This window comes from Ochlerotatus camptorhynchus, unplaced genomic scaffold (genome assembly GCF_037179485.1).
Source record: "Ochlerotatus camptorhynchus isolate MF236.1 unplaced genomic scaffold, CSIRO-AGI_Acam_v1.1 ptg000022l, whole genome shotgun sequence".
Classification (NCBI taxonomy): Eukaryota; Metazoa; Arthropoda; class Insecta; order Diptera; family Culicidae; genus Ochlerotatus; species Ochlerotatus camptorhynchus.
In genome coordinates this window covers 2240532-2268166 of record NW_027040514.1, presented here as the reverse complement: position 1 = coordinate 2268166, position 27635 = coordinate 2240532, and the positions used below count along the sequence as shown (strand labels likewise).

Genomic DNA, 27635 nt, shown 5'->3' with positions numbered 1-27635 from the left:
TTGACAGTAGCAATCGCATCTGGTTGGCAGTGATGCCGGAATCAATGTTGAAAAATTTGAAAATTTGTATGCACTGCGTGTTTTAAGCGATGGATATAGAGATTAGTGCCGTTTAACGCACGCACACTAACGGGAGTCTATCACCGTGTAAAGTAGGCTAACCTCTGGTTAACCTAAAAAATGTAAGAAATTAGATCTGTCAAAATGAGTTTGACTGCGATTTGTTATGTATTTTCCTCAGATTATCACTAACACGTCTCACATATCGCACCAATACTACCGGACGTGAAAATCTCAATTGTTGTTTGTTTATGGTTGTTTTCATAGTGCAGAAACTCCGAATAAAATCAAAAATTAAAATTGAAAAAAATATTTTACATTCCTGGCATCATTAGTCACCTGCGTCCAACACCTCGCACAAGTTTCCGAAGGGCATTCTTCAAAAACATTAAGGCTGTGAACCATTTGCCGAGTTAAATTTAACTCGTGGTTAAAAGTGACATTTCGAAAGTTATATTATATGTTCGAAAATCCCTGTGCTGTTGATCGATCGGTTTTCGAGAAGAACTTAGCCTCGGTTGTAAAAATTTAACTTCTTGTCTGTCAGAAGTAACCACGCTCGGATTGCAGGGTTAATCGATAACTTTCCATCTGTCAAATTTTAACCAAAAGTTAAAATAATCCTCCAAATGGTTCAGAGCCTAAGAATAGTGAGAAGCTTGGTTGTCAAGTCCCATCCCGGAGAACGACCAGCGGCAATTTTGTCACAACAGAATGGAAAAATGACATGACAAACTGTTTTCGTCAATAACCATGTCAACAGTTTCGGTCAATCTTTTCGTCCGACGTACGTGAAACAACTAAGTCGTTCTGAAAAACGTCACCCAACAGATGTTTCGTGACGAAATGAGAGAAAGACGAGTATAGAAAATGTTTCGTCGAAAGACAGCCCAGTAGATCAGTCTTTCAAGCAGAAGTTTGCTGCATCTTGCTTATCAGATAAGCATTGACTTTTTGTTGTTGTCTTTGTTACATAGTTTATCGTCATTAGGTTGACAGTTCCTAAGCCTGGTTACCTGAACTATAAAAAAAACTATTTTTTCTCGAATAAATCAGGCATAACATTTGATAACGGCACAAAAGCATTTGTAAGCAAACTTTCTAAGGCCCTTTACACGCGAACCAAAGTACGCCCACGCAAACCAATACCACTTTTGGAAAGGTGATTGTTGCTCCTATTGTTTGAGTGGGCGTACTTTGGTTCGCGTGTAAAGGGCCTTAGAAAGTTTGTTTACAAATGCTATTGTGCCGTATCAAATGTTATGCCTGAAATTTGATCTCATTAAAATAAATTTTATTGTTTTCTATTGCTTAATATTTTGATAACATAGAATTTATTGTAAACCTATTGATGTGACTATTTGATCAACTGACTGGTACAATACAATTACAATAGGGTTAATTATCAACAATAGAATCTATATTATTTTATTGATTTATAATTTAAATGTTATGCGGGAAATTACTTACCACCTAGGTTCATCAGATTTCAAAAATAAATCCCCTCGACGTTCGAAAAATCAACCCCTCTCCTCCCCAACGCATGCACACTCACCTGCACCTCGGAGCTGACGTCCAGCTGGATCGGCTTCAACCGCCCGGACGACAGGGCATTCAGCATTCCGGCCTCGACGCTCTCGTCCAGATTCTTGAAGCCAGCAAACACCGTAAATCCCAAATCATCCAAACGTCTAGCTAGGGCCCGGGCCAGCGGCGATTCACATCCGGTAATCAGCACTCCCTTGCCCAGCGGTGAGACCTGCCGAAGATAGCGAGAGAAAGAAGGGAAAATTTTAAGAATGCCATTGGACAGGTCGTTTCCAAAACAAAGAAAATCCGAGGTTGGGTTTGTCAAAACCAAAAAATAAAAATAAAAGGGTTCTTGGCAACTGGACCATGTTGCGATAACAGATAGCAGCAGACCGAAAAGGACGCTCATAGGCAGCAGCATTCATTCGAGCGACACGACATAATCAATTCAGCGCTGGAATCTAACGTCTTGATTTTCTGACGTTCTTATGGGTGCAAGCAAGCAAGCACGAAAGGGGGACAACCGGCAAGGATTTTTAGCTAGGGCGTCGATTCCGTCCCACACGTACGCTGGCTCCCGGTTTTTGCTCGCCGTATCTTGTCTCTAAATTGTGTTTACATAATAAGGATATTTACATAAGAATTACCACCGGGTACAATTTATTCGTTTTAATCTGTGCAAGAGATACTATACTGTATAGAGCGCTGTGTGTGTGTGCCATTTTGGGTTGTCGACGGATATTTTGCGACTCTTTGCTGCTTTGAAATCGCTCGTTGCTGTGGGCGAATGTCCTTTGTCGAATATGCACTGTGGGTGGTGCGGAGGGGGAAGGGGGCTATGCTGCTTCGGTGATTGCTGATTGTGTGGAAGGTAGGGGAGTAGGTACCTATAGCTTTGCTACTAACGTAAAACGATGTTGGCTCGTTTGCGATATGCAGCAAGGTCGAGGAAGGTTAAGGTGGAAATGCTGATTTTTCCTTTCGCATTGGTTGATGAAGACGATTGTAGTGCATGCCAATCTACTCGGCTTAATGAGTTGGGAAAATGTGTTTGACTCCAATACAATTCCAACCCATCTACTTTTACCCCCCTTCCCTAATGACACTCAACGTCGAGAAATCGCATTTAGATAGTCCCCCGAGTTGAATTCCCTTCGGCAGTTCGTTACAAGAATATATCTTGAAAATCCGAACATGCAAATTAACAAGCTCACGGTGTAAATTCCACCCACCATTCCACCGCACAGCGACCACCAAATTAAGACACAATTCCCGTATTCTTTACGTGGCATTTTGTAATTCCGAGGAGCCAACAACAAGTGGGTGCTCTCTGCTGGGAGTTGCTCACTTGGAGGTGGGTGGAATTATTTAGCGAGGAATTACCGCTGATTAACAGTCAGAGCGTGGCATTTGACTTAACCCTCCAGAGAAATTTCAAGCGCTGCTTGTGAGGAATTTCGATACGATGGGAGCCTATCGTGACGAAGGAAAGTTTCTCGGTTTTATGAGCGTTGTAAATTGTAATCTAACCGGAATGCGGAAAGTATGTGCTTGACGAACAAATCTTGTGGGACGACCTCCGAGCTCGTTTCGAGCTGCCAATTGTACATACCTTCCCATTAGCCCATCTGTCGATGCTGTCCTGAAAGTTCTTCCTGCTTATGACAGAAACTGCCACAAACTTCTATTCGACTTCTTCCTCCTTTCTTGTTTCCGCCATCAAGTAACCGTTCTCTGTGTGTGGTGGAAAACTTTATTTCCTAATAGAAAAAGGTCAAAACATCCCGTCCTCTCCACCGGTCGGTTTGGTCCACGATGAAAAATACGACCCAAGAATAACGACAGCGATGCGTGATAATCTTCGGGTTGACTTTTCTTTATAGTTGTTGCTTGGGGTGTTGGCATCATCCTTCCTTTGCTACGCTTTTAGTGCTGGTTGAGGTAGTGACGTCAATCGGTGACGACATTTTCTAGAAGATTTCCATCTCGTGTCCGTCTACTTGTGTTGTACTTTTTTTTTTATAGATTCTGAGGACAAACTTATTCATTCTCACATTCCAGGAAGCTGACACCCTTGCATGGAAATTAATTTTCTTTGCTGTCTCAGATGATCTGGCCCTTCTTATTCGTACCCTAAAATAACTTTCCGGATATCATCTTCATCCATCGGAATCTTTTCGAGAGGTTCTGACACACGTTTTTGTAACCTTTAGAATATAGCAGCTGGAAGTTTGGGGCTGACTGAGCCTTGTCGGATAGCAGTTACACGTTATTGAGACAGGTAATCATGGTTAAAATTTCTCTAAAAAAATTAAAGGGTTGTGTCCTAGATACGACCGCAGTATGACGTAGAACCACACAAAATTGAATAGTATGTAGTATGCAAATGAATAGTATGTGTGGTCACGCATGGTTTTGATATGTACATATATTAAGTATGATATTGATTTGTTCATCACGTTGCAACAATTCATGTGTGGAACACATAAAAACTCCAGAACAAGATCCTTAGGATGATCCTAAACAGTCCTCCACGGACCCGAAATTCTGAGGTTCACCGCCTGGCTGGCCTTCAGCCTCTCGAAGAGCGACGAACGGTCTCCTCGGAAAGGTTCAGAGACACCTGTCTGAAATAAGATCTTCAGATCATACGTGATCTGGCACGTTAGTTAAGTTAGACTCGTAGTTAGATAGGTTATCAAATTTTTTAAGGGGTATTCTGTTAACTAGATGAAATACGCAAATACTAAATTAGAATATCCAATGAACAAAGATGAAAAACCAGATAGGCTAATCAATTGAAATATAAAATCAATGTATACACCATAATCAACAGAAATAAACGAATTTTACTATTACTACTTTTACAGTCAGTGGTGTGCAATTCACCAACATAATATCATCGAATATGTCTTTCAAACAATTTTTTTTTCTCAAATTTGATCAAAGCTTTGGTGCGGGAAGAAATTAAGGGCAAAACTTCTGTTTTTACTAATAATTGTGGTTTGTTTAAAATGTATTTCTCGGAAAAAAGTGATCGTCAAAGTCCATGTCTTTTTCGGATTATTGTTGAAGGGGGGGGGGGGGTTGTAGTGAAGGGGGGAGGGGGTTTACAAACATTGCTTTTCCTCATTCGTCATTGTGACGCATTCCTCATTGTGGTTACGCCGTGATCCACCTTTAGCCACTGACTTGCTCCTGCTTGCTGCAGGACCAAGTGCCACGCCGTCCGAGGCGACAATGAGCAAAAGCACGACAGCAGCGTTTTTTTTTTGACTTTCAATGATCTATATTTCTTGTATTGTGTGGTTTACATTTATAACTTATCAAGTGACACAGATGCGTCTTTACAACTTTAGTTCCTTTTCAATTTAAATTATTATTAATTACAGTTCCTAGTTCTATCAGGCCTATTTTAAGAATAACCACCTTGGTGGGATTGGTTTGTTTAAAATTTGAAAAAGGAGACTACTTATAACTACTATTTACAACTACAACTAACCTACAACTACTATATACACCTAATCTACTATATAAGAATTGCTTATCAAAGCATGTTCTGATAAAATACATTTTTGTGTAAATTTAGTGCTAATTTCGTTAATTTTGGAATCTATTTTGGCAATGCCTGCCTCTTCGTGTAAATTTGTTATTCTAGTGTCGAAAGGACGATCAAGAACCATCCTCAGCACTCTATTCTGAGCTACCTGAATTTTGTTCCTGTGAGTCTGTGCACATGATTCCCACACCGGAGCTGCGTAGAGGATCGCAGGTGCTATGATTTGTTTGTAGACAGCCAGTTTGTTCACCCTTGAGAGGCGGGATCTGCGGCAAATCAGCGGATACAGACACCTAACCAAGACAGAACACTTGACTACTGTTTTCTCTACATGCGAACGGAAGAGGAGCTTTTCATCGAACAACATCCCGAGATAGGTTACTTCGGCAGACCACTCAACCCTTGTGCCATCCATGATTACAGTACAAGATGGAGCCGGTTTCAGTTTCAGCGATTGCCGATGGAGGAACATGATCGCTTGTGTTTTGGAGGCATTGATTTTAATTTTCCACGTGGTGGCATAATCAGCAAAGGCGTTAAGGCATCGTTGAAGTTTGTTTGTTATTTCGCAAGGCATCCTTCCTTTGACGGCTATTGCGGTATCATCTGCGAACAGGAAAAATACGCAACCGTCACCGAGGGGAGGAATGTCGGAAGTATAAATGCTGTAAAGCAAGGGGCCCAGCAGACTGCCTTGCGGGACTCCTGCTGGGATGGAAAACGTGTCGGAAAGACTACCATTCAACGATACCTTAAACGACCTTTGCTGGAGGTAGTTACGGGTGATTTTAACCAGATGTAATGGAAAGTTGAAGTTACAAAGCTTGTACACAAGTCCATCATGCCAAACATTGTCAAACGCCTTTTCAACGTCTAACAAGGCCATGGCTGTGGACTTGGATACAGCTTTGTTACTTCGGATGTTATTCATCACCCGTACTAGCTGATGATTGGTGGAGTGCCCCTTTCTGAATCCAAACTGTTCCGGAAGGAGAATGTTATTTTCCTCGACAAACTTGAACAAACGATTGAGAATGAGTTTCTCGAACAATTTGCTCAGCGCTGAATTGGTCTGTAGCTTGAAGGCAATGTTGGATCCTTACCGGGCTTGCAGATTGGTATGATTTTTGCTATTTTCCAAATGCTTGGAAAGTAGTGCAGTTCCAAACATCTGTTGAAGATAGCGGTTAGAAGAGACTGCACTTTCATGCTGAGTCTCTTCAAGATCAAGTTGAATATACCGTCAAACCCGGGAGCTTTCATGTTCTTGGTGCATTTCAGCGCTGAGCAAATCTGTTGTACTGTAATCATATCCGCCGGAGGCACGACACAAGGAGAGACAGGTTCAAGCAGACCGATGTGCAACCAAATCTGATAGGATTTCCCGCCGTTTTTTTTATGAATGGGGCGGAGCAAAAAGTTTCTTTTGTGCAGAATATGTAAAAAAGGATGGACTTTGGATGTTAATATAATTGCATATATAGAGGTACCAGATATGTTTTACAGCCAGTTGTTGGTAATCCATCGAGTGTATGTCTCCTGTTAAGCAATTGTTTTTTGAAAATGTTGGCTCTGCATGTAAAAAATTAATTTTTTATACATAGTTGTGGTTTACTTTAAATTTATTTCCCGGAAAAAAAATGATCGTCAAAGTCCATGTCTTTTTCGAGTTATTGTTAAGAGGGGAGGGGGAGAGGTTGTTAAGGGGGAGGGGGTTTTACATGCACGTTTTTTCAAGTCTTATTCCTCATTGTGGAGGACACGCCGTGATTCACCTTTAGCCGCTGACTTAGTCCTGCTTGCTGCAGGCAGTGATGCCACATTTTTTCATAGTTCAATCTGTATTTTCATCGCAAAAAATCTTTTTAATCTGTATCTGGATGACAAAAATCTGTAAAAAAAATCTGTATAATTTCTGTATTATGGTCTCAGTGCGGATTTACGTAAATCTCCCTTGAGCAAATTCATAGTTCAGAAGGAGTTTGTTCAATGTTTAGAATCATGAAAAATTATTAAAGTTTGCTATCTTAACAATTTGTCTATTTAAAATCATAAAATCCAACAATCTTCATTTTTTAAGGTAATTTCTATCTCTTCATTAAGTGCCAGTTGTAAGAGATACATCTGTTTCCGACTGAAAGTTTCTTTAATAAAGTAACATTCACAATTCCCTAGAACTTGATTTTTTTTTGTCTGATCATAATCAGACCTTTATCTGGACATTGCACATAACACAGAACTTTTACAGGAAGTTAAGTCGAATTGCATGCAATATTCTTTAATTCTGTAATAACGCTTTTTCAATATAAAAATATCCAGTTGGACTCTTCGACTCACAAACTGTAATCAATCACTTTGTGGGTTTTCTAAAATGGCTTGTGTACCGAGTTGACAACAAATATATTTAATTAACCTTCGTATCTATCACCATGTGACATGGTTAATTAAACAAATATCCCTTCCAACAAGAAATCAGAACATCTGAACATCAGAAGTCCATTCGAAGCTAAAACAATAATAATTTATTTAATGAAAAATGTGATTTGGGTTTGATGCTCAAATTGAATTCAAGATGTTCAAAAGAAAGAAACGATTATTTATCGGAATTAATAAATATAAAAAAACACAATACAAAATTTATTCCCTTTATTTGAAAAATCTGAAAAATATGTATATTTCTCAAATATCTGTAATCTGTATATACAGATATCTGTATCAAAATATTGAGAAAAAAAAAATCTGTTGATTACAGATAAATCTGTATATGTGGCATCACTGGCTGCAGGACCTAGTGCCATGCCATCCGAAACGGGAATGAGCAGAGGCAGGTTTTTTAGTTTAAATGATCTTTATTTCAGTTCAACTTGGATGATTACCATATACATTTTTCTAAGTGATTTAATTGCTTTCTTCGTCTTTAGGTATGGGCAAAATTCAAAATTTGTTTTACAGAATTAGTCCTAGACTTAGTACACGGTTGACCACCTTGGTGGGATTGGTTTGTTTTGTTTTTAGAATTTGAAGAGAAACTACTTAATACTACTATTGACAGCTTAAAACTAACCTACTCTACTATATACACTTAACCTACTATGTACAAATTGCTTATTAAAGCATGTTCAGAAAGATTGCATTTTTGAATAAATTTAGTTGTCATATCATCAATTTTGGAATCTACTTTGGGAATTTCTGCCTCTTGATGGAGGTCTGCTATTCTTGTGTCGAATGGACGATCTAGGATCATCCTCAACACTCTATTCTGTGCAACCTGGATTTTGTTCCTGTGGGTCTGAGCGCACGATTTCCACACCGGAGCGGCATAGAAGATCGCGGGGGCTATGATCTGTTTGTAGACAGCCAGTTTGTTTTGCCTTGAGAGGCGGCCAAGGCGGAGCACTTAACTAGGGTTTTCTCTATGTGCGAGCGGAACAGGAGCTTCTCATCGAACAACAACCCGAGATAAGTAACATCAGCGGACCACTCGACCCTTGTACCATCCATTATTACGGTACAGGAGGGAGACAGTTTAAGTTTTGGAACATGTCTGTGAAGGAACATGATCGCTTGGGTTTTCGAGGCGTTGATTTTGATTTTCCACGTGGTGGCATAATCAGTAAATGTGTCAAGGCATTGTTGGAGCTTGTCCGTAATTTCACGAGGCATCCTACCCTTGACGGCTATCGCGGTGTCATCTGCGAACAGGAAGAACACGCAACCGTCTCCTAGAGGAGGGATGTCCGACGTGTAGATGCTGTAAAGCAGTGGTCCCAGCAGACTCCCTTGCGGAACACCTGCTGGGATCGGAAATTGTCCCGAAAGGGAACTATTCAACGACACCCTGAACGACCTTTGCTGGAGGTAGTTACGGGTGATTTTCACAAGGTATGGTGGAAAGTTGGAGTTACAAAGCTTGTATATAAGTCCGTCGTGCCAGACATTGTCAAACGCCTTTTCGACGTCTAACAAGGCCATGGCTGTGGACTTGGATACAGCTTTGTTACTTCGGATGTTATTCATCACCCGCACTAGCTGATGATTACGGAACCCGAACTGTTCCGGAAGAAGAATGTCATGTTCCTCCTGTAACTTGTTTAGTCGGCTGAGGATCAATTTTTCGAACAGCTTGCTCAGCGCTGAGAGCAGGATAATCGGTCTGTAGCTTGACGGAAGTGAAGGGTCTTTCCCAGGTTTGCGAATCGGGATGATTTTTGCCACCTTCCAGATGCTTGGAAAGTAGTGCAACTCCAAGCATCTGTTGAGGATGGCAGCCAGCAGCGAGTGCACCCTCGCGCTGAGATTTTTCAACTCCAGGTTGAATAATCCGTCAAACCCGGGAGCCTTCATGTTCTTACTGTGATTCAGCGCTGAGCAAATTTGTTCCTCTGTAATCCGTTCTTCTGGAGGGACGGCACAAGGGGAGGCATCTAACGTCTGGACGCACTGCGCAACCTGGCTCTCGACTGGACTTGGGATTTTGGAGCCAAGCAAATGCGACTGGGCAATGTGCTCCCCAATCGCATTGGCTTTCTCTTCGTTGGTGATAAGCCGTTCGTCATTGACAAGTGGTGGAATGGGCTTGCGGTGAGACTTCAGCACCTTGGCAACCTTCCAGAATGGTCTGGAACGGTCGTCCAGGTTCTGAACGAGCCGCCCGAAACTCTCGTTCCGGATTGAGACCATTCTGGAAGCGATCTGCCGATTCAGATCAACCATTTCGTATTTACGCTGCAGATCCCCAGTTCGCTGGAACTGGCGTCTACGAAAATTTCTGAGCCGAATCAAGAGTTTGGTGTGGGAATCAATTGCTTGATACTTACCCCTCACAAGAACTCGTCGAACGCACTCTTCGTCAGCCACGGATATGGCTTGATGGAGACCCTCCAGGGCCCGGTCGATGTACTCCACTGTGTCGAGCGGTGGGTTGTCGACGATGTGGCGGTCGACCACGCGCCAAAACTGGACCCAGTTGACTCGATGGTAGTCCTTCCGCAGGCATGGTGCAGGAGCCACGTTGCAGCCCAGCTTGGTCAGCACCGGTTGGTGGTCCGAACTCAGGTCGTTGACGGCAACCGGCTTGGCTAATCTGGTGTTTGCCAAGAACAGGTCCAGCGTCGATGGGTTGCCCGTCGGTGATGTGAAGGTTGGTTCGTCCGGAAACCAGACGGAATAGAGACCATGCTGGGAATGGTCGAATAGCAGGCGGCCGTTCTGGTTCTGCTGGTAGTTCCGCCAGGCCTCGTGCCGGGCGTTCAGGTCCCCTCCGATTACGAAGCGGGCATTGGTGCGGGTTATGATGGCAAGGTCGTTCTTGAACTGCTGTGCTGTACCATTGCTAACGGTACATTGCCGGGGGCAGTAGACAACGATGAACCGGACGTTTCCGGTCGATGTTTCCACCTCAACGCCGACGGCCTCGATGATGGAAGTGCGGTAGTGGGGTAGGGTGCAGTACTTGATGCCTTTCTTGATGATGACCGCGACACCGCCCCCCCTGGAGCTGGTGCGATCAAGCCGGACAATGCTGTGGTCGGGCAGCCAGAAGCTGTCACCGGTCTTGAGGTGGGTCTCGGTGAGAAGGCCCACGTCGATGTCGTGCTTGCGGAGGAAGTCTGCAAGCTCAATGTTTTTCGCCCCTACGGAGCGAGCGTTCCAGTTGGCGATCTTTATGGGTTCACGGTCCATAATTAGCGACGAAGGAGATGATAGCTTGGAGCTGTTGTGTTCTTGTTGCGCAGGTGCGCTTGATGATGATGGCCTGGGCCAACAGTGTGACGATCTCATCCGTTGACAGCGGAGAATCGTCTGTAGCTTCACCGGTTGTACCGGCCAATCCCGGAGCAGGGGGATCCGTCGATGGCCCGGAGGCTTGACCGGGTACTGCAGCGGCAGCCAACTGTTGGTTGAGCGGGAGCGGCGGCAACACTGGAATTGGCCGTGATTGGACCGGTGATAACGGAGGAAAGTTCTGCGCGTTGTTTTCCGGAACCTTCTTGCGACCGGGCTGGCTGTTGGACGAGGCCTTCTTCCGGATCTCGGCGTATTCGGCCCGCTTCGGACAGGCCTTACTCGTGGCCTTGTGGGCGGCACCGCAGTTGGCGCATGTGGGAGTGGCTTCCTCGATGCTGTCGCAGTTGTCGATCTTGTGGTTTTTGCCGCATTTGATGCAGCGGCTGGCCATGCGGCAATTCCTGGTGCCGTGCCCGAACAATAGGCAGTTCGAGCACTGAGTGACGCCACGGTGGGTGGGTTTATACCGCTCCCACTTCACTACGATGTGGAACAGTGTGCGTGTCGTCTGGAGATCCTTCACGGTTGTGGAGTTCTTCTCCAGATGGACCAGGTAGAGCTGGTCACGATACTTGATGGCCTTGCTGCGGGTCATCTTGTGGACTTCGACCGGCTTGAGGCCGTTCGCCTTAATCTCGTCCATTAAGGTGGTGGTGTCCATGTCGTGGAGCCCGCGCAGCACCACTTTCAGCGGCTTAGTGGCCTCGACGTCGTGGGAGAAGTACTCCAGCTTCATTCTGTCCAAGAGGGCCTGAACTGCGTTGAAGTGTTTTTCGGCCGGGACCATCAGTTTGTAGCCTTCCGTGCACCGTTGAATGGTGCAGCGAAGGCCCTGCTTAATGTAGAAATCCAGCTGCTCCCATAGCCCGGGAGGGAAGCCCTTCACATAGAAGGGTGGCAACTTAACTTTTTTCGGCACCGTCTCAGGGTCCGACTGCGGCTGGGCTCCGTTCTGCAGGGCGGAGAACGGATTGTTGCTCAGCAGCTTTTTTGCTGCTGATACGGTGGCGCTGCTGTCTTCAGGTCTGGGTCGCAACGTCCGCAACGCCTGTCGGGATGGGCAATGGGGTTTTCTTCTGCTTCTTCTGGGCTGGCTCGGTGGTCGCGCCGTCTCCTGGGAGAGTCTGTTTTCCCGGTAAACCGGCACTCGCGTTACCGCGTGATTTCTTACCCATGGCTGGGTCAGCGAGAGCGTCACTACACAACGCGGAGCTAATTCGACTTGCGAACGAACGAACGAAACTAGAGAGAATTCAAATCGACTGAACTGCTCAACAGTCTGGCAGCGAATGATTTATGAGGAGCCTGATCAGCAGAGGCAGGACAGTAGCGCTGATTTATATCTTTTCAGGTTCAAGCAGAATGATGTGCAACCAAGTGGTATTCGTTTATGATGACTGGGTTTGGGAAAAAGGCTTATTTCATGAAAACAGTGATAAATTATCATTCGTACATTTTAAATAGTTTAATTACAAAATAATTGGAAAAATATTTTTTTCAGCAGGTCCGTAATGTAATATCCTGTCGATTGGCTTATTTGGATTTTAATTTCATCTATAAATGACACAGTTACAACCGTTCGAAACCTAACACTCCTTCACCACACATATTTTTTGATTTGCACCCCAGTATAGTCGACAAAGACGTAGTTCTACGTCAAAGCTTAATTTTTAGCTATATTTAGTATAAATATAACTAACGTTTAAACATCTGCGTATTGCTTTCGTTGTTTGGCCTCGGTCTGAATTCTAACGTACTGCGATTTGGACAGCTTTGCATCAACAAATAATGCCAGAGCTTCAGCATCGTTATACTCAAACATTGGATTGCTCGATGATCTTTTCCACGATTTAGCAATTTTGCTGCCCGCGATGGGGTAGTCTGCGCAACCTCTTTGAGAATATCAGCAGCATGTTTCTGACCTGACTCGCGTAGCTTCATCTGCGTTGCAAATACAAGCTCTTCTGCTTGATGGGTCTCACGAATGGATGCTGTTTTCTTTCTTTTAGTCGAGTCACTACACTTTTCGAGTGGCATTGGCTTACGCCCAGCCGCGACGCTCGATGATGAAGAAGGAAGCATATTGAGGATGTTTGCTGGTAGTATGAACGGTATTTTGAAATTCTCAAAATGGTGGAGCAGCACCCTGTCAGCTGTGCAAATATGTTTTATCCAAAGCCTTTGAAAAATATCACGAAAAGTCTTGGTATACTTTTAAACCTCCACAGCAACTTCCGGCATAATGTCTGAATCAATCGAATAGGCTTTCAGGAGCTCTTTGAATACGCTGCGATTTTTTATCGCCGATCTCCTTCCTGCTGCTCTCCATGTTGAAAATAGATGATGTTTATCGATTTCAACTGGAATATAAGAATGATTTAAAAAATAGTTCTTGGCATAAATTCCAAAACATAGGCAGTCAAATTTAAAATTGAGATATTTTTCATACCAATGGAGGCCATTTAAACAGTTGAAAACTGGGAACTGTTACCGTGATTCGTTTACACAATAGAGCCTCAATGTCCAACAATAATTAAGATTTAACAATGTTATTTTACTTCACTTGTCGATGGTTGCTAAAGCACTCAGAAAAATGCTTTAAACATCCGAACCGGCACATGAAGCAGAATTCTGTGGTAAAAACGAACCTTGCAATTCTTGTACGACCCTGTTTTGACGAAACACAAGGGCTGCAATTTGATCGATGACGAAACATACGTCAAACTCGATTTTAAGCATCTTCCCGGTCAAAAGTTTTACATCGCGACTGGACGTGGGAATGTGCCGGGAAAATTCAAGTTCGTGTTTGCCGACGAGTTTGCGAAGAAGGCCACGATTTGGCAAGTGATTTTCAGTTGTGGCCTGAAATGGGAACCATATTTTGGCCCGATTTGCCCAGCTGTTACTACTCCAAGGGGGTTCTGGAGTGGTATGCTTCCAACAAGATCGATTTTGTCCCCAAGCTAATAAATCCTCCGAATTGCCCGAAATTTCGATCAATCTAAAAATACTGTCAGCAAATGCAGGCAAAATGGAAGAAATGCGCTGATTCCGTGTCCGTTTCCCACTATGCGGGCGCTGATGGGTTCCATCAAGAGGAATGTTCGAGATTTCGTTCGAACTGGAGAAATGTAACCATCTAATACTGTAACTTTGTAAGTTTTAATAAAAGTACTGTGAAGTAACCATTAATGGACTTTTTAAACTTATTGATTCACGAATTACAAGTCTTTTTGTGCGTACCAATTAACTTTAAGTCAGCCTTTACTTGACATCAATATCCATGGCCAAATTCGAGAGGGGCATAGGGGGCTGGTAAACGGCTGGGCAATGCGTACCATTGATACTTCGCGTATCTGCAGGTATAAAATAGACCCCACTAGCGGTCTTTAGTCTCTTGTCCAGTAACTCCTATCCCTACCTCCCCACGGTGTCGGCTGGGGTACAAGTGACCATAGGGAAGATCGGGTAACCAACCCCGGTGAGACCTTGGTCATATGCTGACAGGGAAGGGGAAGGGGGGATGCCTCTCTCCGGAGAGTGCATTCTTCGAGCGTCTCTCAAAGTCTCTCAATTTCTTGGGAAGTACCCGCATTCTTTCCGATTTATTGAGGGTCCGCAAGTTCGACATCGTAGCGCTGCAGGAGGTTTGCTGGAAGGGATCGTCGGTACATACGTATAGGGATGGTTATACCATCTACCAGAGCCGCCGAAAATAAACATGAGCTGGGTACAGCTTTCATCGTGATGGGAGAAATGCAGAAGCACGTGATTGGGTGGTGACCAATCGATAGCAGAATGTGCAAGTTGAGGATCAAAGATCGTTTCTTCAATGTCAGCATAATCAACGTGCACAGCCCTCACTTAGCAAGTGACGAATACGACAGCTGCCCAAGCCATGACGTCAAAATCGTCAAGGAATTCAGACCGGTTAAAGGAAAGTTCAGCGCTCACCAGCTAACGAACGCCAACGGCCTTAGACTCATCGATTTCGCCGCCTGTAAAAACATGGCCATACGTAGTACTTGGAGATCACCGCAGCAGACAGAATCCCAAATCAACCACGTTTCGATCGACGGAAGGCACTTCCCGGACATTATCGACGACAGGACCTATCGCGGCGCAAATATCGATTCAGACCACTACCTTCTAATGGTCAAGGTGCGCCAAAAACTTTCCGTTGCCAACAACATTCGGTACCGACGCCCGCCACGGTACAACCTGGAACGACTGAAGCTGCCCGAAGTCGCAACTGAGTACGTGCAATGACTCGACGCAGCGTTGCCGGATGAGGGAGACCTCACCGAAGCCCCTCTTGAGGACTGCTGTAACTGCACTGCTGAATGCGCCGTTGGGTTCGTGGAGCGGAATCGACGGAACGATTGGTTCGACGAAGATTGTCAGACGGTTTTGGACGAGAAGAACGCAGCGCGGGCGGCGATGCTGCAGCAAGGAACCCGTCATAATGTGGAGCGATATAAACGGAAGCGAAGACAGCAAACCCATCTGTTCCGGGATAAGAAGCGCCGCCTGGAAGAGCTGGAGTGCGAAGAAATGGAGCAGCTGTATCGTTCAAGTTCTACAAGAAACTCAACGCATCCCGCCAAGGCTTTGTGCCGCGATCTGAAATGTGTCGGGATAAGGAAGGGGGTATCTTAATGAACGAACGTGAGGTGATTGAAAGGTGGAAGCAGCACTACAATCAACATCTGAACGGCGCAGAGGCGGAGGACCAAGGCGGCAGGAGGAATGGCTTCGTCGGTACAGCGGATAAGGGGGACATGCCATCTCCCACGATAAGTGAAGTTAAGGATGCTATCCGACAGCTTAAGAACAACAAAGCAGCTGGGAAAGATGGTATCGGAGCGGAACTTATCAAAATGGACCCGGATAAGTTGGCCACTTGTCTGCACCGACTGATAGTCAGCGATCACTATTCTCAACGCGGCCTACAAAGTGCTTTCCCAGATCATCTTTCACCGTTTATCACCGCTAGCAAGCAGGAAGTTATCAAGCCGGTTTTGTGGACGGGCGATCGACAACGGACCAAATCTTTACGTTGCGGCAGATCTTCCAAAAGTGTCGTGAATATCAAGTCCCTACGCACCACCTATTAATCGATTTCAAGGCCGCTTATGAAACTATTGACCGTGAAGAGCTATGGAAGATTATGGACGAGAACGGTTTTCCCGGAAAGCTGACCAGACTGATAAGGGCTACGATGGATGGTGTACAGTGCTGCGTGAAGATATCGGATGCGTTATCGGACTCGTTTGAAACTCGCAAAGGACTTCGACAAGGCGATGATCTTTCCTGCCTCCTGCTCAACATTGCGCTAGAAGGTGTTATGAAAAGTGCGGGCTTTATCATGCGGGCACGATCTTCAATAAGTCCAGCCAGTTCATCTGCTTCGCTGACGACGTGGACATTGTCGGAAGAACGTTTCAGGCCGTGGTGGAGCAGTACCACTTCCTTAGTTATTAATTGAGAGCTTTCGATGCCTGTACCATTTTTGCATTAGTTCGATTGTGTGGCAAGTACAAGTAAAAATTCCTAGACCAGACCGGGAATCGAACCCAGCCACCTCCAGCATTGTTTTGCTTTGTAGCTGCGCCTTTACCGACTGAGCTAAGGGCGGCCCCAAAGCCTCCCAGGATGTAAATCATTCACGATGACTCTATGCAACATTGAAGGTCTACTCAGGATGTATGAGTGAGGGAGTGTAGATTAGCCTATACCGGGAATGTCAATTGGTCAATTGTCTTATCTGATTGTTGTTGAAATGAAATATCGCCAAAATTCGTTGAAAAATATATTATCCATTTTATTCAGTCACATTACGACCTTGCCGACGACAGCGAACGACTGTAACGCCATCACCTCTGTAGTTGCATCATCCTAAAATTAGATCTTTTCTCCCTAAAAGCATTATCTTCCGCCAAGCCACCTCCACCGGCAGCCCAGTAGTACGCCATGCAGCCAAAGTGCGGTCATCATCGACTGGCGACATAGTATCTGGCCATTGTTGTTCGTTCGGCTGATTTCGGTGGACTGGGGAGAGTCTGTTTGTGGAAATGACTCACGTTGCGAGATTTGTCCGTCCGTCCGCCATTCATATTTTCAGTTTCAGCACATACTTTGGTGGCTGGGGCGGGGATGGGTAGGGAAATGGAAGCCCATCGTATTGCGCCGAATTCATTCATAAGATTTTCCTCGCGCGCTCTGCAGCAGCAGCAGCAGCAGCAGCATCATTGCCATCATGGGCGAGGGTTTCTAGCTCGGGTAGTGCGTAGGTCGACCGGATAGTTTATTTTCCATCGATTTTTCGTTGGGATGAGAAAAACGCCAAACCGCCACCATTCAGAGGTTTTTGAGTTGCTATCGATCCGTGTGGATAGTGCGTCTTGATAATTCCAGTCAGTCGTCGGTTGGGCTTTTCCCGGGATCAATAAAGTGACACTATAGTAGTGGGAACGCGAGATGCTCTAGAATGAATGAATGAATGAATGAAAGCGCCCAACACTTTTGGGCGAGAGGTTTTCTTTTTTTTTGTCGTTTTCATTTCGTCGGCTGTCGTTGGAGTTTGGGAAATGATTCATCTCTGGTTGGCTTTTGCGTCATAGCGCGCTGGATAGTGGCTGGGATGTGCCGAGGCCCGCAACGTGGGTTGACTTGTTGTATAACTTGGATGGTTGTAGTTTACGTTGTAAGCGGGATATGGCTTTATGAGGGGGCAATGATGCGGTTTTATCCTTGGCGGATTAGCGATGGGAAGCGGTTTTGTTTTTGTTATTGAGTTCGTTTATGTAAGGCTGTAAAAGACTATGAATAGTTTTATAGTAGGACGACTTTGAATGTTGCCTTTTGCTTGGTTCTAATGGGCTAATTGTAAGCTTTTTTTTTGTGGGTTCAACACTGATGACGTCTACCCATAGTATCGGTTGTGGATAAAATAATGCTAAAGTGAAGAATGGAACTGATTCAATTTATCAACTAGATTAAACAAATTTCTTGGCAGATAGTTCAGATAAGGAAGGCCAGCTTCATTCCTTTAGACACTGCTTTTCTTTGCAAGTAAAACCGTTAAAGCGAGTTGTATTGCCACCGTTATTATTTCAAACTTGTACATGCCAACCTTTTCGTTGACTTTCTCTTTCGTTAATAACTTGAGCACATAACCGTTTCTTTTTGTGTTTGTTGTAATAGGTGCCAGATAAAAGCTTCTTTTATCGATCAGTGTGCTGAAAATACCTGGGAATGTCAAAGAGAAAGTCGACGAAAAGAATCTGTCAATGTTACTTAGGCCCTAAGGCAAAGTTCAGCTTGATTTGTCAAGGTCATCAATCGGATGTCATTTCCCATATGTTTAAATATAACAAACCATATATTTTTATGGCAACATTGGCAGTGCAATTTCATAATCTAAAGTCGGTCGCGGTTTGATCCAGAGATGATGGATTTTAATTCTGAATACGCAAATCGATAGGAAATTTTTCTACGAATTTGTTAGCATTAAGGATTTATCATTTTTCAAAATGCCACTATTGAAAATTGCACGAATGTGCTAGATTTTAAATGATCTATATTTCTTGAATTTGTGTGGTTTACATGTATAACTTATCAAGTGACACAGATGCGTCTTTTCAAATTTAGTTATTTTGAAACTTCAATAATTACTAATTACAGTTCCTAGTCCTATCAGGCCTGTTTATAGAATGACCATCTTGGTGGGATTGGTTTGTTTGAAATTGGAAAACGAGCCTACTTAAAACTACTATTTACAACTACAACTAATCTTCAACTTCTACATACACCTAACCTACTATATACAAATTGATTATCAAAGCATGTTCTGATGTATTGCATTTCTGCACAAATTTGTTCTTAGTTTCGTTAATTTGAAAATCTACTTTCGGAATGTTAGCCTCTTGATGGAGGTTGGAAATGCGGGTATCGAAAGGACGATCAAGGATCATCCTCAATACCCTGTTCTGCGCTACCTGTATTTTTATCCTGTAAGTTTGTGCACATGATTCCCACACCGGAGCTGCGTAGAGGATCGCAGGTGCTATGATTTTTTTTTATGACCCTAGAGAGACGAGATCTACGGCAAATTAGTGGATACAAGCACCCAACTAGACTGGAACACTTAACTACTGCCCTATCTATGTGCTAGCGGAAAAGGAGCTTCTCGTCAAATAACATCCCGAAATATGTTGCTTCGGTGGACCACTCAACCCTTGTGCCATCCATTATTACAGTACAAGAGGGAGCCGGTTTTAGTTTGAGAGATTGTCGATTGAGGAACATTATTGATTGGGTTTTGGAGGCATTGATTTTGATTTTCCACGTGTTGGCATAATCAGCAAAGGCGTCAAGGCATCGTTGAAGTTTGTTCGTTATTTCCTCGACAAACTTAAGCAAACGGTTGAGAATTAGTTTCTCGAACAATTTGTTCAGCGCTGAAAGGAGGTTGATTGGTCTGTACTACAGAGCTCATCTGGCTGAGTGGATAAAACCCATCCAGCTCACTAAAGGTAGTCGATTCTTCTGAACAGCTCTTCAGCTCACATTGAAATTATAGAAATTATGACACAAATTCAAAATCGGAAAATGATCGTAAGAACGCAACCATCGCGTAAACCAAAATGCGCGCAAAATGTGCTAACAACAACAATTACAACGCAAAATGTGCTAACAATGTATGTGAGAGAGCTACACCTATGTCACACGCGATGATATGATTGATATCGTGGCACGCGATGTTACGCCTTTTCTCAAGCTATGCAATTCAGTCTGCATTCAAATTTTATTTCTGATGTTAATTCTCTAGCAGAATTTCTCTCACTATTCTCGTCATCAGCTCCAGATCATCAGCTCAGATCGTGAAACATCGAGAGAAAAAAAAAAGATCCGAAGAGCTGGACGGGTCCGAGAGTTGTCATCCTAAACAGCTCCCAGTGATCGTTCGAGTCGATGATTCGGATCCGGAGCTGAGCTGATAAGCTGGAGAGCTGCATTCGGTTATTTGCTTTTGTGCGGATCTTCCGCTCCCCCAGAGAATGATGGGAGGAGAGGTGAGAGCACAAATCCTGAAGGAATAAAATCTACTGGATAATACCAGTAGAAAATTAAGATCATGTAGCACATGTACATATTTCTCTCTCGTCCAAACAGCCGCATGGAAGTTTGCTTTTACCGTTGGTGCTGTCGATCTAAGAGAAGAGGTGACAATACGGGGGTGAAAATGAACCACTTTTCTGTCAAACGTGAACCAGCCCCTAATTGGCCGATTTCATGTGCGTAAGATAGAGATAGAGGAAGAAACCAATTGTCATCACTTCCTCTTAGCTGTCGATCAGTAGACACATGTTGTATTACGCGCGAGTCTTGGTTTACGACTTGGTGACTGTTCAATACGTAAGTGTAGTAATGAGTCCGTTTTTGAAAAGTTCCACTATGAGCGATGGATTGAATGGTTTAGGCCACGGCCAGAGTAGACGTGACACGCGACGCGACCAATTCAAAATAATCTTATTATTCATTATTATTCCTTGCGTGAGTCGCATCGCATCGCATCGCGTGTCACATCTACCCTGGCCGCGTCCTTAGACTTGTGATATCAGTGAGCTGATGAGCTGCGGTTCCAGCTCAGTTTAGAGAATCGGGTCTATAGAACAGCTCGGGAGCGGATCGCCCATCTGTAGCTAGAAGGTTGTGATGGATCCTTACCGGGTTTGCGGATTGGTATGATTTTTGCTACCTTCCAGGTACTTGGAAAGTAGTGCAGTTCCAAGCATCTGTTGAAGATAGCAGTCAAAAGCGAGTACACTTTCGTACTCAGCTTCTTCAATACCAAGTTGAATATACCGTCAAACCCGAGAGCCTTCATGTTCTTGGTGTATTCAGCGCTGAGCAAATCTGCTCCACTGTAATATTTGCTATCGGAGGGACGACACAAGGGGAGGCATCCAAGTTTTGTACACATTGTGCAACCTGATTTTCAAGCGGACTTTGGATAGTTGAGCCAAGCAGATGCGGTGAAGCAATGTGGTTGCCAATCGCATTTGCTTTCTCCTGCGGGGTGATTTTGAGCCGATCGTCATCATTTTCGACTCTAAGAGGTGGAACGGGTTTGAGATGATTCTTCAAGACCTTGGCTACCTTCCAGAATGGTCTGTAGCGGTCGTCCAGATTCTGGACAACGTGCCTGAAACTTTCGTTCCGGAGGGAGACCATTCTGGAAGCAATCTCCTTGTTCAGATTGGCTATTTCACGTTTTTCACACAGATCACCAGTCCTCTGAAACTGGCGTCTACAAACATTTCTTAAACGAATCAATAATTGGGTGTGGGAATCAATGGCAACAAACTTACGCCTCACAGGAACTTGACGAACACACGTCTCGTCGGCCACGGATATGGCCTGGTGAAGTCCTTCCAGCGCCCGATCGATGTCCTCTACGATGCCAAGTGGTGGATTTTCGTCGATGTTCCGGTCAACCACACATCCAAACTGGACCCAGTTGACGGGGTGGTAGTCTTTTCGTAGGATTGAAGCAGAAGCCATGTTGGCGCCGACCTCAGCCACCACCGGTTGGTGGTCGGAGCTTAAATCGTTGATTGCCATCGGCTTGGATAGCCCGAAGTTCGTCAGGAAGAAGTCCAGCGTTGAAGGATTTCCCGCCGGAGAGATGAATATCGGTTCATCCGGAAATTGCCCCGTATGCAGCCCATGCTGCGAGTGGTCGAATAGTAGGCGACCGTTCTGGTTCCGCGGATAGTTCCGCCATGCTTCGTGGCGGGCATTTAAATCGCCCCCAATGACGAATCATGAGCTCGGGCAAGTGATGGTCAGGTCATTTTTAAATTGGATGCCTAATCCATTACTGGCATACGACGGTGAACCGGACGTTTCCGGTTGGTGATTCCACCCCCACCTTAAGGGCCTCGATGATAGAAGTGCGGATATGCGGCAGCGTGCAGAACTTGATTCTTTTCTTGATGATGATCGCAACACCACCCCCCTGGAGTCGATACGATCAAGCCGGATAATGTGGTGATCAGGCAACCAAAAGCTGTCACCGGATTTAAGATGGGTCTCTGTAAGGAGGCCCACGTCGATACTATGCTTGCGGAGGAAGTCAGCAAGCTCGAGTCTTTTTGCTCTTACAGAGCATGCGTTCCATGTGACGACAGTTATCGGTTTAGACGCCATACTGAATAATAAACTTACCGAGCACTTGGATCTGTTCGGGCTTGCTGCGACACTAACGAAAAGCGCTGGTCATGTCGACGAAAATCTTCATCAGCTCATCCGCAGAGAAGAGATTGGGATTGACGTTTTGTGCTGATGGTTGTCTCCAGAATCCAGGGGGGATGGGGAGCTTTGTCCAGCAGAGGCACCAGACGTTTCTTGACGAGGGCCGGATTGCACCTGCGGATTTGTTTGACCATGTTGCGTAGCACCAAGAGGCGGGAAGCCGGCGCATTGTTCTTTTTTCGTCCTGGTTGGTTTCTTGTGGACACCTGCTTTCGGATCCGTTTGAAATTTACGCGTTTGAGGCACTGTTTGTCGGACCCTTGATGAGTGCCACCACAGTTGGCGCATTGGGCCGTTTCCGACTCGATGACAACACACTCGGAGGAGACATGGTTTTGGGCGCATTTGCCACAGCACGACCTGACGTAGCAGTTCGGGTGCCGTGCCCGAAATTCAGGCAACAGTGACATTTGGTGACGTCGTGACGGCCGCCACGGTATGGCTCGGACAATGATGGAATTGATGGAGCGGATGGCCTTCAATCATTGAGCGTCACCGTTCATTTCTGGAAATGCACCAGGAAAAGAAAATCCAGATACTTCTTGACGTTCTCGTCCCTCCTTGTCATCCGGAAGACGGCAGTGGTCCTTGATTTCCGCTTTGATTAACTTCGGGTCGAAGCTCGGTAAGCCCCGGATGACCACTTTGAAGGGGTTATCGTGACAAGAGATGAACTAGCCATATGGCTAAAAATCTCTATAATAAAGAAAAAAAGGGCTTATCGCCTGGGATATCTTGAGTGAAGAATTCCGCCTTGGACTTCTTGGGGTAAGATGTGGCCAGCTCGTATTCCGCTTTCGTGCGAAGCATCACCTTTGTTCCGATTCTACTGAGCTTGAACTCAGCTTTAACGCCCATTGTCGCTAGTGATAATCGTGTTAAGGGGTGCATTTTTCACTACCAGCGGTGGTAGTTTTGACGTTTGCTGCACTTGGGCTGGCATTTTCGGTTTCGTCAGCGATACCGAAATCGCCGATATCACTGGCGTTTGTCGCAGTAACATCGTCTGTGGTTTTTCTTCCTCTTCTTACTGCGCTTGTTTGTTGCCTCTGGCTGGGCGTTTATGTCATCGGTGGGTAGAGTAGCGAACCTATTCTAAATAGGTACACCACACGAGCTACCTTCATCGGGATCACACCCGAAATCGGACAACGTTTGATACAAACAAACGCTTTCGAACAACTCGACTGAGCCAGTAAAACCGAACTGTACTACCTGATGGTCAAACAGAGGAGGTGGACGAATGTGCAAGTGTTTAATAAGAGAGAGAGAAAGATTCGTATTTTCCATTTAATTCCACTACTTTATTTGCTTATCCTTGACAGATACGCGTATTTCGTCTACAATGTGCAGACTTTTTCAGTGTCTCTTAGTACAAGACACTGAAGAAGTCTGCACATTGTAGACGAAATACGCGTATCTGGAAAATACTAATCCTTCTCTCTCTCTCTCACTATACAGGTATTCCACTAAGACGTCCACATTCATCAGGATTCGGTGCAAGTGTTGTTATGATCAGAAAATAGTCGCCGATTGCCACAGATTTCAAAATTTAATTCCATCTGGTCTCAACGCGTGATGTGAGTGGTGTTGTTCTCCAGTACACAACGAAAGGCTCCCTGCAAGCTAGTATTGAAGTTGTACATAAAAATTAACGCAATGACCGAATACCAGATGACCATGTCAAATTACCAGAAACAATTCGTAAGATTTTCTCCAAGACGCTGGAAAAAGCAGAAAAAAAATCTCGAATTCATATGATTGATCGTGAATATCTCGCGATTGGAAAAATTTTAGCAAGAAATTCCTCCAATCAATTTTATCGTTTTTTTTTTTTTATTATTTATTGAATAAACCAAATGTTCTGTCCGTTTTGAGCATGAAAATGCGTAATTTTGGCATCAGAAAACGAGGCGTTTCCGTGATGGGAAAAGTGGTTTCCCTAACATAGTCGCCGAATATTCATTCCAAGCCCTGAGCATGCCAGACGGTACCGATCTTTATGCCTTTTGGTTCAAATTTGAACACCCTCTTATTAAGATAATTGAAGCCAAAAAAAATCTTGCCGAATTCTCTTAATAGAAGAGGCTTAAAATTTGCATCAGCGGAACTATCCTTCTACCCTTTACAGACCTTTCTCTAGCTAAATGATCACACTAAAAAGTTTCATGTTACATAGCATTTTCAACCAAATCTGAAACTACAGAAGTCATATTCATCATCCTCTAAATTTGGTCTCCAAAACTGTTGCCCAGCCGTTTCAACTCTTTCCGGCCGCTGCTAGACGTTGCTTTTCACATCACGAAAGGCTAGATTTCTGGACTTTTATTATCCTATAAAAACAAAACACACAAATTTCGCTCACCCGCCACTTCCAATCCTTGCGATTTCAAGCCAAATTCTTCAAGGTGTCAGAAAAACCCCGTTGCCGGGTTGGGTATTTTACAAAAAATCGCAGCTTGCTCTAAAGGGTGTCCCACATCACGGAAAAAACGCTGTAGAAAATTACCAATTTGACCGATCCTTTTAAAACTTTCAGACAATGAAATATAACCCACTAGTAAGCTTTTGGCATATTTATTTCATTCAACTTCAATACCTTAACCGTCCGCTCGCACCTTACGCTTAGCTTTACTCATTAGGTTCTGTACAACATCTGGCTGGAGCTTCTTCTGTACGGAAACCCACTTTTTCTTCATGTCTTCCTCAGATTTGACATCCTTGAGATGCTTACGTAGGGCCTGCTTTATAATAGCCCAGTATATTTTTGATGGGCCTTAGTTCCGGTGCGTTCGTTGGCTTCGTACCACTCCAGGACAACATTTGAATAGTGGCACGAAGCTAGATCCGGTTAGAAGATCGTAGGGCCCTCGTGTTGTTTCAACAGAGGAAGCAGACGCTTCTGTAGACACTCCTTGAGGTAATTCCCTCCGTTTACAGTCCCAGTAGCCACGAACGGTGCACTCCGTTTGCCACATGAGCTGATCGCTTGCCAAGTCATGTATTTCTTGGCAAGCTTTGAAAGTTTCTGCTTCCTTACTTCCTCCGGAACATCAAACTTGCGCTGGGCGGTGAAGAACAGTAGCCCCGGAAGTTCGCCTTGACGTAAGCTTCATCATCCATGATGAGAAAATGAGGCTTCGTCAGCATCTGGGTGTACAGTTTCCGGGCCCGTGATTTTCCCACCGTATTTTGCCGTTCGTCACGATTTGGTGCCTTCTGCTCTTTGTACGTATGCAGCCCCTCCCGGTCCTTGGCTCTCTGAAAGAAAGACTTTTACAGATTCAAATTTTGTGGCCATATCCCTGACCGAAGCATTGGGATTCCGCTTAAACGCTTTCACGACACGCTTGTGATCCTGATCACTAATAGAAAATCCATTCTGACCGCATTTCTCCTTTCGTTCGATGCTCAGACTTCCGTAGTAACGTTTAATCACACGACTCACCGTTGACTGCACGATTCCGAGTTGTATTCCGATGTCCCGATGAGAGTTGCTTTTCGGGTGACGCCATGTTTCCAACTTTCGAAAAACTGACAGCGATAAAAATACAGTGCAAACAACACACTCTAAACTATTTCAACCCAAATTTTCAAGAGAATATACCCAAGTAATTTTCTACAGCGTTTTTTCCGTGATGCAATTTGATGTGGGACACCCTTTATGACCGGTACAATCGGCACACGTACAAAAAAGATGACCCAACATTGGTGTGCGGAGTTAAAACACAGTTCATTTGCTTTGGAAATATGTAAAGATGAAAATATGAATCAAATACTTTTCTTATTCATGGACCCTCCCATGATGCATTCACCAGATTTGAATATAAACAAAAAATCTTTATGAAAATTACAAAGGGTCCTATTTGAAATGCACTGTTTATCAGTTTTGATGGTTATGCCATCACATTTCCGGCTATTTTCGCAACATAGTTTATTGAAAGAAGATATCAGCAGCGAAGAGAATCTGCCAATGTTACTTAGGACATAATACAAAGTTCAGTTTGAATTTCCCTTTCCCTTTCGATCGACGACAAGGTTCACCAAAATTGAGCCAGTCAACCACTTGACTAGTATCATCACGATGTCCCTCAGAGCCTAGAATCAGTCTCATTGACGATGAATTCCACTTGCTTCCCCCCTCCAATGGGCGGAGTGGTTCGGTACAGCAAATTGCGATGAAACTTTGACATTCCCATCATCGAAAACAAAACAGCATGGATGATGGTTGACTATTGTTGTTATAACAAGAACTATCCCCCCTCCTGCTGCTGCTGCTGCTGCTGCCGCCTGATGCTCGTATGCTAAATGAAGCTTACCAACCGGCAAAACAAGCGAACACAAATCAAGCTGAACATTGAATTAGGTCCTCAGTAACATTGATCGATTCTATTCGTCGACTTTCCCCACGGCCATGTAAAGACATTCCCTGGTATTTTCAGCACACTGATCGATAAAAGAAGCTTTTATCTAGCATCTAATACGACAAACACAACAAGAAACGTATATGTGGTCAAGTTATTAACGAAAGAGAAAGTCGACGAAGAGAATCTGTCAATGTTACTTAGGACCTAATGCAATGTTCAGCTTGAAATGTGCGCCGCATGTGGGTGGACAGGATATTTTCGGGGCTCTTCTGACGCTCCTGAAGTACATCTCATCGGCATCCGTTTTCGTTGATAGGTTCGCTTCGCCTTCCGATTCCGACGATGATGGGTGGGTTTGTTTTCTTATGGGCGGCCGATTCCAGTTGGGTTCGGACGGAATGTGGGTAGGAACGTGGTGTGTATTAAAGAGTGCCGCACTCTGTCTATTGTTGACGATGATGATGACGATGACGACGTTGATACGGGCGCAAGTTTGTGGGCTCAGTTCAGCTAGTCGCGGCCTGATGGGAATGTGAAATTAGATGCCACTGCGGCTGCCGGTGGAAATTACCAATCGAAGGAAGTTTTCTCCGAAGGAAAACTTTCAACATGTCTTCGCCCGAGGACAATTTTGAACGAACGGAATGAAAACCTTGATTTTTGCTACAACTTGACATTTCGATACACCCGATAGGAATGTCTGCCGAGTTGAAGTTCAGTCCACCAGTTGACGCCCACGGTCGATCCTACACTTTATCTTGGATCGGTTCTATTCTTGGAAGATGGCACAAGTTTTCCGAACTTTTTGTTTGCTGTAGCAAATGAATTGGAGCATTTCAACTTATCATTCACCGGAATGCTTGCTGGCAGTTGTAAATGATGAATGGAGAAAGAAATAAACAAGTAATTTGATGATTGAACTGTAGATGACGAGGTGACATTGTCCTGGCCAGTCCTTATCGAGAGCTTTGTTAGTAATTAATTAGCGAGAATGAACCCCAACGTTAAAT

General features: G+C 44.4%; 1 protein-coding gene across 1 annotated transcript in view; it reads right to left on the bottom strand.

The window, feature by feature from the left end:
- Positions 1 to 27635, bottom strand: part of LOC135705735 (D-beta-hydroxybutyrate dehydrogenase, mitochondrial) — a 292333-nt gene that overhangs the window by 48506 nt on the left and 216192 nt on the right. The window contains exon 4 of the mRNA XM_065227582.1: positions 1616 to 1819. Coding sequence (XP_065083654.1) covers positions 1616 to 1819 — 204 coding nt within the window. The remainder of the gene's footprint in view (positions 1 to 1615; positions 1820 to 27635) is intronic.